The sequence below is a fragment of the Cygnus olor genome, chromosome 2 (assembly GCF_009769625.2).
Source record: "Cygnus olor isolate bCygOlo1 chromosome 2, bCygOlo1.pri.v2, whole genome shotgun sequence".
NCBI lineage: Eukaryota > Metazoa > Chordata > Aves > Anseriformes > Anatidae > Cygnus > Cygnus olor.
The window spans coordinates 126,640,113-126,656,701 of record NC_049170.1 but is presented as its reverse complement, the minus strand read 5'-3'; the positions used below and the strand labels follow the sequence as shown (position 1 = coordinate 126,656,701).

Here is a 16,589-nt window from a genome sequence, read left to right as displayed (position 1 = left end):
GTTTCCTCCTGCCTGATGTTTGCTTGTTATTCCAGCTAATTTGCTCCAAAAGAAGAAATAAACTGCACTTTAAACTGCGCCATTAATCCTGGTGCTATTAGGCCAACTGCACATCTCCAGGCAACCTTTAAAAAATAGAATTAGGGAAAAATCCTTCTTTCTGTTTTTTAATTAAAATAAATCCCCATCTCCCCCTCCTCAGCTCCCCCCACCGTCGGCTGATTGACAAAGTGAGCAGAATCCGTGTTCTCACACCAGCGGGTATCTATTACATGAGAACTTTCTTCTGGCGCCAGGAGGTATTTAGAGACTTTGCCTGGCTATTCCGCAGGGAAAACCATGCTGAAAGTTGGGGATACCTGAGCAAAAGTGAACGCCGTCCCGTTGTCCTTCTGCTCTGGACGTGGCGGGGAAGGGGGGAAGGAGGCAGGATAGGGCAGCGGGGAGGATGCTCCCGCCTTGTGCTGCGGGGCGGGATCGGTGAGCAGCCCCGTGGCCTTTATCCCACACTTTGGTGCCCTTTTTCCCCCCGGCCCCGCGGGGCTGCTGCTGGGGGGCGCGGAGGGGGTTGCGGAGCCCGGTGCGGAGCCCCAGTCCGCAGCTCGCCACCGGGAGGGCACGGGGATGTTCCCGGTGGTGAGGGTGGCAACCGATGGGCAAATAAATTCTAGTATATATACATATATATATTTTTTTCTCTTCCAGAGCTTCATCTATCCTCTGTCTGTTTTATTTGACTTTTTTTTTTCCTTTTATTTTCCCTTTTTTTTTTCCTTTATTTGTTTTTCTTTTTTTTTTTTTTTTTTTTTTTCCTTCTTTTTGTGAAGTAGTAGTACGAAAGAGCAACCATCAGTGCTGCCCGGACCCGTGCCAGGCTTCTGGATAAGAACCAGGTGGGGTAGTGAAGGTCACGGCACATTTCTCCCTTTTCTAGGTGCCTTTACCAAAGGATCTGAGCCCCGCAGAGGTGTACTTGCTGCAGGTGGCACTTAAAAAAAGTTAGAATCCATCCACCTGCTGTGCCTACAGGACCAGCGATGCCGAGCATCCCTCCGTGGCAGAAGCCCCACATGCCTTTCACGCAGCCTGGATGCCTATTGTGGACGCTTGTGGATAGATCAGGACTGAGATGTTTGCCAGACGCTGTCCTCCTCCCCTCCAGACATCCTGCCTTTCTCACCATGGCGAGAAGCAGAAAAAAATGCCCTTGTTACAGTGAGGTCTTTCCGAAAGTGTGAGTGCACTTTAGGTGGGAGCGAAGTGACTCGGTAACTCTGCTGAGTTCGATGAAAGGACAAATGCCAAAGGAAAGCCTTATTTAAAGCACTTTATCGATAACACATCTCCCTCCTCCACCCTGCTTTGTCGCTGCCAACACCCCAGAGAACGAATACAAAAGACACGGGGCTTTTAGCAGTTCCGCCTCCTATCCTCAGAGATAACCTGGCTTTTACGGACTTGGCCTCTGCATTTTTTTCCCTCTCTCTCTTTTTCGTCTTGCTGTAATTTTATTTTAGGAAATAAATAAATAAATAAAAGGTCTGTACCTCTTCTGCCCCATCCCAGCTACGTGCCGGGTATGCTCCCCATGCCTGTCCTCGGCTGCAGCACGAAACAGCCCGAGCTGCTGCGCAGAGAGGAGCCCAGCTTCGTGGACTCCTCTTCACTTGGGCGTGTTGCTTTATTTCCCTTCTGGGAAAGTGTGAAAAAAATCACTCCCTTCCAGCATCCCCCTAAATCAAGGGTGTCTCCACAGCAGGGAGAAGATGACTTTGGTGACCGCAGGGCCAATAACGGGGGCTGAGCTCCCCAAGGAAGGCCCTTTCTGCTGCTTCTGCCACCCAGGAGCTGCTCTGGCTGCTGCTCCTCGCACTCCACCCGCAGGCTGGGCTTTGCAGCCCCGGCACCGCAAACCCTGCGATGCTGCCCTCGGTCGGACCTCGGTTTACCTTGTAAAGGAGACAAGGGGCTGCACCTGATAACGGGCGTAAAACTGCCCCGATATGCAGAGATATTTTCCCTCCTAGGCACACGGAGAGGATAAAGTGGACAAATGGGAGCATGAGGTAATGCCCCGGTCCCATCAAAGACTTGAAAATGATCCTGAATCCTGAAAGCGATACCTTGATCAGGGTGGCAGAAATTAAAGGAATTTGATGGATCTGAGTCAGCTCCGCTCAGCTTCATTGGGTGTAAATCCGAACGCGGGTCTCACTCCAGATTTACTCCCTTCTAACTCCCATTCTAATTCTCTTCTAATTCTAATTCCCAGAAACCAAGAAGCAGGCAAAGACTGTCTGAGAATGGGGCTACTCCCCCTGCCTCCCCCCCAGCCCCAATCCCGACATTAAGCGAGACGAAGTATCCATTACGCGTCACCTTTAATCCGCCGAGGAAGAGGTAAACGCGCAAGGTGAGGTTTGCCATTGTGGCTTTTAAGGCTGGGTACCATTTTCTCCTTTGTTTAAAGAAATTCAGCACTTTCTCCCATTAATCTTTAGCAGGGAAAGCGTTCAGCCCGCACCTGTATAAACAACCCAGATGGGGGGGGTTGGGAAGTAAACCTATATCTCTTCCCCTGCAGTATCTTTATATATATATATATTTACACGGATAATGTAGGCTAACTGGGGAGGCAGAGAAAAAAAAAAAAAAAAAAAAAAAATCCCAAAGTCCAGCGTGCTTCCCTTCTACCGTACAGCCTGTGGGACCCGGCGAGAGCATCTCGGTGTCAGCCGGAGTTCAAGAGCTCCAGTTGCAAGCCCAGCCGCGTGTTCCGGGGGTTCAGGCAACGTCAAGTTTCTCTTGCAGAGGTTGCTCTTAACCCCGTCCCCGGCATGGATCCGGCCCCAGAGGGAGAAAGCGAGATTTACACAGATTTAAGCGGCCCTGGGAAGAGCCCGGCGCTGGCAGGCAGGGAGCTGCTGCCCGGCGCTGGGCGAAAACCCTGCCGGCGCCGCCAGGAAAGTTGGGCGGCAGCAGCGGGGAAGGTTCCACTTGCTGGGGAGGAAATGCAAGGGAAAAAACCGGGAGCAAAATTTCGGGAAGAGATCTTTCCACCTGTTGTAGTCATTAGATTCTTTTCTATCCCGCGGGCTGGAACTGGTACTCTGCTTAACTGTATGCAGGCAGGGCCGGGAAGGCCAGAGAGCAAGCAAATGTCCGTTATTCACCCGGGGAAGAAGGTTTTTTTGGGGTGTGGGAGGGATACATGCCGAGGGTCCCTAACGCACGTCTCTGTTGGATTTGCCTATCGGCACTTCCAGCGGGCGCTGGGTCTCTCTCTGCCGCCGACTCTCTAAGAGCTGTACCTCAGGACTTTTTTTAGAGCAAACCACGAACGGCTCAGAAAGCTGCCTCTTTTGCTCCGGGACACACAGAGCCGCACACAGCCCCAGGGGTTTTGGTTAATTGCCCCCAGCCAGGCGGAGCTCTCAGACGCGTTACACCCGCAAGGGGATTCCCTGCAGCTTCCCCCCAGGTTCCCGACACTACCAAAGCGCCGTGCGCACGTTCCCAGCGACATTTCCACCCACCCCAAAAAAAAAAAAAAAAAAAAAAGGCAACCCCATCCCTGACGGCCCTGTCCCCTCCTGGCTGTAGGGACCCTCCCGGGGGGCAATCTGCCGTTCCGCGGGGCGAGGAGCGGGCTCCACCCCGAGGACCGAGCCTTTCCTCGCCGTGCCTCCCCCGGAGCCTCCCCGTGCCCCCCGCCTCCCCCTGGCGTGCGGGGCCGGCCCCCCCTCGGGGCAGCGCGCAGCTCTACGCGGGGCAGCGCGGAGAAGGCGCCGCCCCCAGCCGGCTCCTACCCCCTCCTCCTGCCCCCCCCCAAAGCCCGCGGCTCCCTCCCCTCGGCCCGGCGGCCGCTTCGCCCCGCGGCCAGCCGCTATATAGGGCCGGCAAGGGGCACATCCCCCCCTCCGCGCCCAGCCCCCCCGCAGCCCCTGTCCGCGGCGGGGCCGCCCCCTGCCTCCCTCCCGGCTCGCTGAGCGCCTCCCGCCGCCCTCCCGGGCCGATGTCCGCGGGCTCCGGGAGCGAGGCGGAGGAGCTGCCCGGGATGGAGCTGCGGGGCTTGCAGCTGGGCTACCCGCAGCCCCCCGGCAAGCGGCAGCCCCGCGGCGAGCTGTACCCCTCGGGGGACAACTCGTCGGCGGCGGAGGAGGAGGAGGAGGAGGAGGAAGAGGAGGAGGAGGAAGAGGACGGCGAGGGCAGCTGCACGGCGGGCAGCGGCTGCAAGAGGAAGCGGGCGAGGGGCGGCGGCCCCGGGGGCAAGAAGGCGCCGTCGGGGCCTCGGGGGCCGCCGGCCGAGGGGAAGCAGTCGCAGCGCAACGCGGCCAACGCGAGGGAGCGGGCGAGGATGCGGGTGCTGAGCAAGGCGTTTTCCAGGCTCAAGACCAGCCTGCCCTGGGTGCCGCCCGACACCAAGCTCTCCAAGCTGGACACGCTGCGCTTGGCGTCCAGCTACATCGCCCACCTCCGGCAGCTCCTGCAGGAGGACCGCTACGAGAACGGCTACGTCCACCCCGTCAACCTGGTACGGCGTCGGGGGGCTCGGTTGGGAGGAGGGGGGACAGAGCCGGTAGCCCCCCGGCGGTGCCAGCCGTCGAGGAAAACGCGCAGACCCCCGGCGACCCTCGGCCAGGGGCGAGCCGGGGCCGGTTTGGGGCTGGGGGGCGGCGGGCTTGTGTGCTCCGGGCTGTCGGGGCAGGGAATCCCAACGAAACAAATTCCTCGGGTATTAGGCAAGTTTAACGTCCCGAAAAGGAGCAGCTCGCTCCGAGCCGGCTGGCTCGGAGCACGGACGAGCCGTCCTTAGGTCCTCGGTACGAAGCAAAATGCCCGCTGCTTGCCGAGGGGTTGCTCCACTGGTTGGGTTTGAAGAGTTCCTAGGCCTTTTATTTATAAAACCATGCAAACAGTTGTAAATGTTGCACATTTGATGGGAACAATTTGTTGCTGACCGTAGCAGCGCTGTTGTGGAGCGTTTAATTTCAATGAAGAACTTCATTAAAATATTTGTTAGAGGAACGCGGCGCTCTCTGCGCTTCCCACAGGGCCGAAAACATGATGACGTGGTTGCGACTGAACCACGCTTAGACAGCTATCACTAATAAGGCTCCAGTTTCACACTGGGATAAACTTTCTTTCTAATATGAAATACTTTTTTTTTTTTTTTTTTTTTTTTTTTTTTTTTTTTCCTTACAGACTTGGCCATTTGTGGTTTCAGGAAGACCTGACACTGACACCAAAGAAGTTTCTACTGCCAGCAGATTATGTGGAACTACCGCTTAGTCAAAGTAATATTTTTTTTTTTTGATGTTGTTGACCTTTTTTTTACGGGCTGGATGTTTTTAAGAGCTATGATTTATTGACTCAAGACTAGAAGATGGTGACCAAAACCCACCTCTAACAGTGTTAAATCGGTGTCTCCCATCATTCCTTTCCCTTAGAGCTCTGAGGGAAGTGTATATAAAGCAGTAAAGAAGGGAGACGTTGGAAATTAGAGTTTTCATGAACTGGCTGCAGCAGCTGAAGTCTGAGATTTGGAAAAGCCCTTCTTTGGCTTCACCATTCTTACCACTGCCTGAGGACCTGTTGTTCTGAGGCTGTTAAACTAATGCAAGAGGAATATAATGATATAGAATTAACAGCATGGACCAAAATACAATTCTACAAACTAACCCCAAACAGTGTTATTTGTATTCTAAAGCAAAGCAGTATTTTAGAGTAGCTTTGAAACTCAGATTTATAATATATTTTGATGGCTTTTGTATTCACGAATCTGGTTTACTGCAACTATGCAATAAGTATAGTTATACTTTTTGTCTTTTTAACCAGAGTCTTCTTAAAGATGTGTAAATAGCTAAATTCTGCATTTAGACTACCATCCACAGGAATTAAACTGATTCCTTTGGTTATGTCTTGAAGTGCCACATGTAAGAATGTGGGGCTGTCCCCCAAATGTGGCAGTTTCTGTGCCTTAATTTGGAAGAGGAATTCTGTTTACTGTAAGGCCAGGGTGCATGTGTTGTAAAGAATGATCTTGTATGAATGCTGCAAAAGAGCAAGAATTTGCAACGTTTTAAACATTTTTCCTGTACTGTTATGCTTATCTTTGAAAAGTTTACCCTCAAAGGAGTTCTAGTGACATTTCTTCACTAATTCAAATGCTGTAATAAAAGGAGGATGCCATCAAATAAGTTGCAAATGTAAATAACTTTATTTTTTTATAAATTACATTAAAAGCTTGGTTACAATGACTTACTGGTACTGTGATAGTGTGTGGCTGCATCGATGTTGGACCATCTTTGCAACGCAGATTCTTGAAACCTGTTTTCATAAACATGCCCTTCTCTTCCTTATCTCTTGAGAGTAGATGCATCTCCAGCAACAGTCAGATAAGGACATTTTCATCCCAAACTATTCACATAAGGTACAGTACTATGTCAATCAGCAGGGAAAATCACATTTTAACAATTTATGCAGTTTATTGTCACAATCTTTTCTTTGAATCAGGAAAATAAATAAATGTAGATTAAGAAATTGATTTAGTAATTTGTTCTGCTTCACATCATGAAAGACAGTGTAATAGCTCCTTTTGCTGATCTCTCATTTTACCTTTTCATCAGTAGCCTGTTCTGCTTTTATTTGTATTTGTGGGGTGGGATAATCAGCTGTGTTTTCCTAGTTGGAAGCAGTCTTTTCCTGTTTTAACATTAAATCTCCTGATATAAGATTTTCTTTTGCTCCAAGTATTTTCTCAAGGGTTAATTCACAATCAGGAAAAAGGGTGAATTGCTTTAGAAAAGAACGTGCCTCCTCTTCTTAATATAAGTAGCCAGGACGGGTAGGCTTTTGCTTAACAAGGACTAGTTTAACCTGGTTTCTTGTCAGGTTATCCTGTATTGTGGTTTTCTATTTTCAGATACTGCATAGAAGCCCAGGACTGGGTTTTGCTAGTATCTTTCAAGTAGATGAACTGCAGATTATTTTTTTTTATTTTAATTTTTTTTTCCTGTGAAATGTTCAGTCCATGACCACTGAACAACAAAATGAGGGCTTCATCCAGGATCTCCTGAAATTGTTGTCTTCTGTGATTTAAGGGCAAGCTGTACTGAGACCATCATTTAATTTATCTTCCAGTTTTACCTAGACAAAGGCTGTGAAGGAAGGGGGGGCTATCCTAATTTGTTGGTATGTAACTGAAGGGAGAATCATGTCTAGAAAACCATATATAAAGAAAACAATATAAACAAATCATTCAACAATATAAGAAAATAATATAAATCAAAAGGGAAGTCACAAGGTATAAGAAAACTCAACCAATGTTTATCTGAACCCTAGAGAAAAGATTATTCAGCAATTTAACTAAGGTGCCACTTGAGATAATCTGAGTCATGATACTTAGCTGTTTTTGGCCTTGATCCCAGCTGTAATTGCTTAATGACTCCAGGAGATCAGAAAAACAAGGAAAGCATGGAGAACTTTAAACAGTGTAGAAAGCTTCATGTGAAATGTTGGAAAAAACGTTCAGGGTAAATTCCCAAATATGAAGTAGCTGTATAAAGTAAAAACAGTAGGTCAAAATCAGGGGTGAGGAGTGTGACACTAAGGAAAACATATTATTGCTTCCATCCATGCATCATACTACATGCTCTCAAATACTATTTTTTTTTTCCAGCTATATAGTATATAAAAATAGTTTCCTCATAAAACAATGAATGCAGTTGCTGTGTTTGTTGCCATAACAGCCGCATCTATGTGATGGCAGTGCCCCACTGGACTATCACTAATTTTAGAATAGAAGCATAAAATGGTCACAGTTCAGGTCAAAATCAGCTTTTAGATAGTGAATATTGTATAAACAACTCTCAATTCTTTTATAGAGATACATGTATCAGTGTATACTTATTTATCTTACTATTGCAATTAGGTATGTTTGCATTTCTGCCAAGAAATTTTCCTAACAAGGACTGATTCTGATATTTCAAATTATTAACTTGAATCCTTGGTTTAATAAATACTCTTTGTAAAAAGTAAAATAATCTTTCTTGTCTCTCAGTGAGAGGCATTATATGATTAGGAAAAAGTGAAGTGAACAGGCTCCTTATAGATTTGTCATGAGATGAAGGCTGCTGGCTTGCCCAGGGAAGTGCCAGGCAGGCCATGTGTTCTGGCACTCCTCACCTATAAAGACACACAAAAATACATGCACAGATTTTTTTAACTCATGAACAGCTGAAATTTGGATCTGTGCTTTATATAAACGAGGTGACCACAGCATTCTGAAGTACACTTTTTAAGCATTAATTGATTCCATAGGAAGATAGTACGTTTTGGCACTTTACTTTTTATTATTATTGTTATATTAAGTTTTTGCCAACCTGATACAGTAAATTCATTTCATTTTAAAAGTCTTTTTCTTTTTGTTTGACCGGGTATGAGCTATATAGCTGGATGAAGGGGAGACTTAAAATGAAAAACCACCTTTTATATCTGCAGTCCACAAACAAGGCAGGTAAGAAATACATACATTTTTACGACATTTGCCAAGTATGAATTTGATGATTGCTTTGTTACATTAATGACATCTTTGTTCCTTGGCACAAGGTACAAGGTGAGCCGTCTTGATTCCATAAAGGTATACAAATTTTGCTAAAGCTGTTTTAAAAATAAAATGCCCAATCATCTGCAATCTATATTCAACTGAGACCTGCTTCATGTGAAATCTAAAAGGCAGAATACCTACATTGACTTTCCTCTCAGACAGTCCATATACAAGGAGGAACATTTATCTCCCAAAAGTACTTATATGACTTTAAACTTATATAAATGTTGTGTGGAATTTTGTTTTGTCTCTACTTTATGTGGGACTCTGACAGAGCAGATCATTAGCCAGAAAGCTCACGTCTCCAACATGAAACCATTCCTTTCCAATACATGTGTTTGCTTACACAAGGAAAATACATCTCCCAATGTTATTAATTCTGATCTGAGAAAAAGAAACACAGCTTGCATTTAAGACATACCTAAGCCATACCTTTCCCATGTAATAACTTTATACACACACTATTTTCAAAACTCTCAGATATGTTAGGGATTTGGAATAAAATTTCAGTTTTCTCAGTTCAGTAAAGGTGACTGTTTTAGAAAAATGGCTGCCACAGGGGTCTCCCTGTTGAAAGAGGCAGTTGTAGAAATTCATTTTAGGATCTCACTAACTACCAAAAAGTTACTTGGTCTTTCTTCATTGGCTGTAGAAGGACTCTAAAGTGACCAGCTGGATGATTCAGACGAATATTTAATGTTTCCATTAACAGTCCAACACTGTGTAGGATAAATCCAGGTTTAAATGACTGAACTTCTTATGAGCCAAGTGAGATAGAAAGAAGGAAGAATTAGGATTTGAAGCTACCCACCAATACAAACTTACAGTAACCTTATATTATAAGCAACTTATATTATTTGAATGAAATAACATGGAAAGATATCCGTTCTCCTGAAGAGTAGTCACTTCCTGCACAAGTGGATAATTCTATATAATAACACATTTGGGTCTGGTGTGGCAGCACAGATTTTCACCAATGCTAATTAATGGCAATTATGTTTGAGAACTACGCTCCGTCACTGGGCAGTGTTTACCACACTCCACTCCAGCTGAGAGATTTCTACCCTTCTGTGCAGAGAGGATGGATGCTGGTGGCACTCAATGCACACTGTGGGGAATTTGAATCCTTGGGAAATGGCCATTTTGACAACCAAAGCTAACAATTTCAGAAGGACTGTTATTTAGGAATCTACACCCCATTTTCAAGTGTCTGAAATATTTGGGAGGGTAAATCTGACTCCCAAAAAGATTTTCTTCCAAAGTTTAAGCAGATATTTAAGCAACTGAGCTTAAATGCTTTCATACCAGGAATTTGAAAATGGGTGTACGGTCATAAATGATTTGTGTGTTTTTGAGAAATATATCCATTTAATCATGTTCTTATTATGTAAATTGGTATTTTTAATATATTCTGACAAGTGCTCATTGGGATCAGTTGCTGCATTATGCAGAGTCGTGTTTCCACAGTGCAGGCTGGTTAGGATTCAGGTACTGAGAAGAAATAGGTCTCTGTCACTTCGTTGGTTCTGAACACCTCCTAAATTAGTAAAAAAATAATAATTTTAAAAGTACTTTATTTGGAATACAGCACGTAAGAATCCCTCTAGAGTTAAAATTCCTAGAAAAGTTAAGACAGCTAAAAAGATTTGTGTAGGATCTATTCAACAAGGCAGGCAAAACTGAGAAAACCCTGTGGCTGATGAATTACTCCTATAAAGCTGGGATGCTGGCAGTCTGATAGGGTCTGGGAAAAGAAACATGTCGTGACAGTATTAGAAGAACTATAATTAACATTGACGATGTGATTGGAATTTAGCAAGCAAGGCAAATCACCTGATCTACTTACGCTGGTGGAAGTGTTAAAAGGAATTCAAATTTCCAGTGTTAAAAAGACTTCAGAATGTTACAAGAAAAGTGCTCCAGGCAACAGGCGGAGCTGCAAGTTTGAAGATATAAACAGACACAAACCCAACCCAAGCAAACAGATTGCTCAGCATCTGGAACAAAAAGTTGCAAGAACAGCAAAGGATTGCATCACTTTGTAGGATTTTACAAAGGCCAGCGTAGTGAACACAGACAGCGAGTACACAGGGGATGGACAACAGCTTTAGCTTATAGGAATAAGATAAATGGGCAGAAATCCTGAGAACAAATGTATTACTTTTAATTTTAATTCCAATTTGTTGTTATGGAAGAAGCAACAGCATTAACATTGTAAATCCCACAGTCAGTGAAAGGCAAAATTCAGGATTTACTAGAATGTACCTTTCATGCTTGGGGTGAAGTTAAGAAGGAAATATAGTATAAATATTCACAGAAAATCTAGGCTGTTTGTAACAGCACAAGGAACTACTGTATTCCTTGAATATAAGCAGTGTGGAGTTCAAAGTAGTTCATGTCGTTAGTATCATCACGAGGGCATGCTGTTTAGGGGAAAAGGAGACCAAAGTGAAACAAGTCTTTTGCAACAAGGAGCTGAAAGATCCCAGTTGTCCTGTGATTCATTTATTCAGGGAAGTCCCTCTTGCCCTCTGAAGAAGGCTGAAGAGGAACAGGGTAGGTCAATGTTCTGGGAAGCTTCAAGAATGCAGATAACTGCCAGAAGACATACAGTCTGTGGTCATTATGGGGAAAACCAAAACAAACCCACTCTTTTCTCCTGTAGAGGCATGAAATCTCACCCTCAAAATGAATGCGTATATTAAATGTTTTCCACCACGTAAAAGGGAGGCCTTAGAAAGATGGTTAATGCCAAACCTTTTAACCTGCTTTATATATCAATAGTACTCTGGCATGCATATGGTCTGGACCTATCTGGGTCTTTGAGAGACTGTGGACAGGGGACACTAATGAGAGATATGTTGCTGTTTACTGGAAGGCAATTTGGTAGGTCCAGTCCTGAGGAAATGTGTTATATTCCTGGATGTGACATTTTCATACAGGTATGCTTGAGATTTGCAAGGCCTGTCAGGACAGCCTTGTAGAAATGAAGATTTAACAAGGCCATCCCTTCCTGTGCAGATAATTCTCTGTGGCTATCCAACCCTAAAATCAGTTAGGTTTCATCATAGGAGGAACACATATCATATCTGTTTGGGTTGTGCCTCATTCTTGCAGTGTTTCACAGGAAACAGAGTAAAATTTGCAGTATTTGGGGGAGGACTGGGCAGATGACATTTTGACATGGGGAAAAAAAAAATAAAATAAAATAGAGAAAATTGAACAATTTTCTGGATTAAAGCTAAGCTGCCAGATTGACAAAGTTCTGTGCATAACAACAACTGGAGAGAGCTAAGAAACCAAAATGTACAGGTAGACCACAACAAGGATTAACTGCACAGGAATAAATTTGGCCCCATCAAAAATGACAAAGTCAGATGATACATGGAGATATATATATATACAATTTAGCTGTCTCAACCTCTGTAAAGATATTCAGATTACAAGTCTAATAGTTAAAGGCACGACAGTGATGTTAATGAAGCATTAACAGACAAAGCTAAAAGGAAACAGCAAGGTCACAAAAGAACTGCAAACTCTCTTAAAAGAAGGGCCTGAGGTGTCTTATATTGGCTAAGACATAATGGTGTGTCATACATATGCTTTGAAGATTATTCCTCAAGCCATTAATCATAACAAAACACTTGTAACCACAGGACCTGCTACCAATCTATTTCTCATAGTAACCTGGTTTGTGGTGCTTGCTCATTCTGTGATACAGCCCAGAACAGTTCCTTTACCTCTGGGAACTATAATTTCTGACTTCTTTTCCTCTCTTTATATTCTGCCTGAATCTGTGATGCAAATTATGTCATAAACACCTTGTTCATCAAGCTTCAAAAATAAGAAAAAATATTTCCCCCTTCTACACTAGATATAGCCCTGATATGGATGGAACAGCTGTGCAGATAAAACCAATTATGTTTTTTGCCCTCCCTCACTGAAGGTAAAAGCACACCCCTTTCCTCTGTAAACCGCACATACAATTTTCTAGTATTATTTGGGGATATCCTGAGTTTGTAAGAGAGCAGTAGTTACCATAAACTACCACCACTGGTATAGCCATTACTTTGATGACCACTTCAGGTTTTGGAAGAGATGCCAAAGACTTGACTGACACTTCAGCAGCTCCATTCCCACATTCTCTTGACACTCAGCTCTGTGCAAAGGTAGTCCCTACAGCTAGACTCATTCTGAATTGAAACACGGTATTCACATATTCACTTTATGGTTGTACCTTAGCCTAGACTAAATCTGCCCTGTGGCAATGGTGCCAGTAAAAATAATAAATAGTAATAATAATAACAACAATAATAATACTAAGTGTGGTGCCAGGGAGCATTCCAGGGCACAGCAACTTCAGTATCTATTTTTAAATTGTTGGAAAGGTCCCTACATGGCTTATGGTTTTGGTATGGGACACGTGCCATTCTTCCAAACAATGCCAAGACATGGTTCGTGAGTCAGCAATGGGGAGGGATGATTCACAATATACAGTTTACATGAAGTCATCTTATTCTTGAGACTGAGAACGCATAGACATGAGTAGTATGAACAGAAGCTGCCTCAAGACATGTGGCTTCAAAGCCAGAGGACAGTCTTGGATCAAAAGTACAGTACTTCAGGCTACATAGTAGTTTAGACATTAGCTGTGTACTGGCTGAAGTCTCTAGTTCACAGCATTTCCTGTGTTTTACATTTGTTTCAGATTAGCCTGTAAAATTTCTAGTCAGAAACCACACTTCCCTTCACTGCGTTTCTAGCACAAAGAAGTCTTACAGCTGATTAGGACATTAACTAACATCAGAAGCAAAATGAATGAAAATCCTAACATTAATTTGAAGATCCTACTGCTGATGATGAATAGGTAAGTGATTAAAGGTTTTATCTCTGGCCCTCTTGCAATAATATATGTCTCAGTGTGCAAGACACAGTGGCAAGATACACAGTAGCAGTGGATTGAAAGAAGATCAGTATTTCTCTCTACAGCATAACACTAAAATGTCACTGTACACGAAGCATCAAAGCAATTTAACAACCCCAGTGTCCAGTTTCAGGTTTTCAGTGTCTATCTCAATAAATAAAAGCTATTTTAAATTTCTCAAATATGGAATCTTTTGCAATCCCACAAAAGCTCTTCCCTTGTGCCTTCAACTCTGAATTACCACGTGGGCTTGGGGACTAAGAGCCTTGGGTGGCCTCCAGGAGCTGTGGCTGGCACAGGCATTGGTGCTGCCCCACCAAGACACGTGGCTGTACTTGGCCGGCTCTGCTCTCATGCTGCCTCTTCCCAGATGCTCCCGGGGAAGGACTGCAGTGCTACAGGCTTGGGGAAGAGTGGCTGGAAAGTTGTGCAGAGGAAAAGGATCTTGGGGTGCTGATTGATGCTCACCTGAACATGAGCCAGCAGTGTGCCCAGGTGGCCAAGAAGGCCAACGGCATCCTGGCTTGTATCAGGAATAGTGTGGCAAGCAGGACCAGGAAGGTGATTGTCCCAGTACACTCTGCTCTGGTGAGGCCGCACCTCGAGTACTGTGTTCAGCTTTGGGCCCCTCACTACAAGGACAAAGAGGCCCTAGAGCATGTCCAGAGAAGGGCTACAAAACTGGTGAAGGGCCTGGAACACAAGTCCCATGAAGAGCAGCTGAGGGAACTGGGGTTGTTTAGTCTGGAGAAGAGGAGGCTCAGGGGAGACCTTATTGCTCTCTACAAACTTCCTGAAAGGAAGTTGTGGGGAGCTGGGGGTTGGCCTCTTCTTGCAGAAAACTACTGATAGGACTAGAGGGAATGGCCTCAAGTTGGGCCAGGGGAGGTTCAGGTTGGAAATTAGGAGACATTTCTTCTCAGAAAGAGTAGTCAGGCATTGGAATGGGTTGCCCAGGGAGGTGGTGGAGTCCCTGTCCCTGGGGGTGCTGAAGAAGAGGTTGGACGTGGTGCTTAGGGACATGGTTTAGTGGATGACATTGGTGGTAGGTGGATGGTTGGACCAGCTGATCTTGGAGGTCTTTTCCAACCTTAATGATTCTGTGATTCTATGATTGGCAGCTGGGGGAGGGGGTGGGGGGGAGAGAGATGTGAAAGGAAGCAATTTAGGTGGAAAAAAGGGAAAACGGCCTTTGTGCAGAGGCCGTGGGTGCCTTTGAAAGGTCTAGGATAGGTCGGGCCTCTTAGGAAACATTTGGAAGGAACTTGGGATGGGAAGTGTGCACCCACCCCGCCAGGTAGCTGTATTTAAATACGACCGTGGAAAGCACTAACAACAATTCAGTTACTCATGCTTATTCATGCACTTCTAAGAACGACTTTTTTTAATAAAGAAATATCAGCATGAAATGAGTCCTCCGCTTGGTCTGTGCATCCCTGTTACAAGGCGTTCGTCAGCAGGAGGCTTTTTAAGGCTTTTTGAGAGCGTCCCTTCCTCCTCCCCAGCCCGAGCAGGCGGCTCCCCCATTCCCGTCACCCGCCGCCTCTGCATCAGCCACCGGCGTGACAGACGAGGCTGTGCGGGCCCCTACTGCCCCCTTCCTCCCCCTGCGTGAACTCCACTCTCCGCCAGGGCGTTCGGCGGCGGGGCAGCGTCCCACCTGCCGCGGCACGGGAAAAAAACACTGCCCCGGGCGGCTTAATCGGGGCGGAAGAGGGCGTGTAATGGCCGCCGGGGCAGCCCCGCCTCATGCGTCCCGCAGCCGCCCGCCCTGCATGGCGCTGGCGCCACCCGGTGGCCGCCGCGCTGAGGTGCGCCTGAGGAGAGCCGGGAGTGGGGACATAGGTGTCCATGTCTGGAGCATGAGTTTTGGAGTGTGAGCCCCGAACTTAACAATTCTTGAGGAACAATAAAGAAATAATAGGAGAAATATAAAAATAAAAAATAGGAGAAAAATAATAAAAAAAAACACCTGGGTGGGAGGGGGTTTGGTGTTTATATGACTTAATATGGCGTGCTGCAGACCCTGCGCCACCCCAGCTGGAAAATTCACCCTGATGTGTTGGATAAGGGCCTCACCAAGACAAAGAAATCCATTGAAAGATGATGGGAGGAGGAAGAGTCTTCGGGGTGGCTGGGCCCAGCCTGCATGCACAGGCCTGTCTTGTCCATGCAGCCCTGCCATCAGCATCCCTACAAAGCTGGGGTGCGAACCCCACCAGAGCTTATCCCTGGCCGGTCCATAGCCACACGGCCTTATGGCAGCAGCACTCCTCAGTGCGAGCAGGTTTTTGTCTCGTGCCACTGACTCCAAAGTTGGCACCCCCGGCGGGCTGTAGAAAAGCATGGAAGGGGGTGTGAGGATTTTGAGCACCCTCCTTTCTGTGGTGTTTTCTTCTTACCTATGTAGGAGCTCTTTATGAGGAAAGACTGAAAGACCTAGGTCTGTTCAGCCTTGAGAAGAGAAGACTGAGAGGGGATCTTATCAACGTTGACAAATATCTTAAGTGTGGGAGATGGTGGGATTTGGCCAATCTCTTTTCTGTGGTTTGTGGGGATAGGACAAGGGGCAATGGCCACAAAATGGAGCACAGGAAGTTCCGCACCAACATGCGAAAAAATTTTTTCACGATGAGGGTGACGGAGCACTGGAACAGGCTGCCCAGGGAGGTTGTGGGGTCTCCTTCTCCGGAGATATACAAGGCCCATCTGGACGCCTACCTTGGCAACCTGCCCTAGGGAACTTGCTTTGGCGGGGGGTTGGACCCAATGATCTTTCGAGGTCCCTTCCAACCCCTACAATTTTTTGGAGATACTCTGCTTCTCCGTGCCCATTACAGGGGACGTGGACTCACTGTTCGGTGTTGTTCCTAGAGCAGGGAGGACTGCAGGGTGGCTAGTAGGGCACAGGGCTCTTGATGTCCTCCTGTGGTGAAAGACCCTGGGCAGGCTGCGCTGTGCATAACCCTGGGGCCCTGCCGCCTGCTTACTGTGTAATTTTTCAGCACAGACTCCCCCAAGACATTCTTATTTATATTGTATATTTTATTTGGTTAG

The 16,589-nt window shown here is 46.1% G+C and overlaps 1 protein-coding gene across 1 annotated transcript; it reads left to right on the top strand.

Moving 5' to 3' along the window:
• The first annotated feature begins 3,862 nt into the window (after nt 1–3,862).
• MSC (musculin) lies at nt 3,863–6,260 on the top strand. Its single transcript, XM_040545976.1, has 2 exons — nt 3,863–4,534; nt 5,206–6,260. Exons 1-2 carry the CDS (start codon nt 4,016–4,018, stop codon nt 5,290–5,292), a joined length of 606 nt encoding a protein of 201 aa, XP_040401910.1. The 5' UTR covers nt 3,863–4,015; the 3' UTR covers nt 5,293–6,260.
• Nucleotides 6,261–16,589: the final 10,329 nt, after the last annotated feature.

What these genes read in the sequence shown, in the direction of transcription:
- MSC (XM_040545976.1), top strand. Translation starts at nt 4,016, where the DNA reads ATGTCCGCGGGCTCCGGGAGCGAGGCGGAGGAGCTGCCCGGGATGGAG. An exon ending in ACGTCCACCCCGTCAACCTG is followed by an intron (nt 4,535 to 5,205) that starts GTACGGCGTCGG and finishes TTTTCCTTACAG; the next exon opens with ACTTGGCCATTTGTGGTTTC.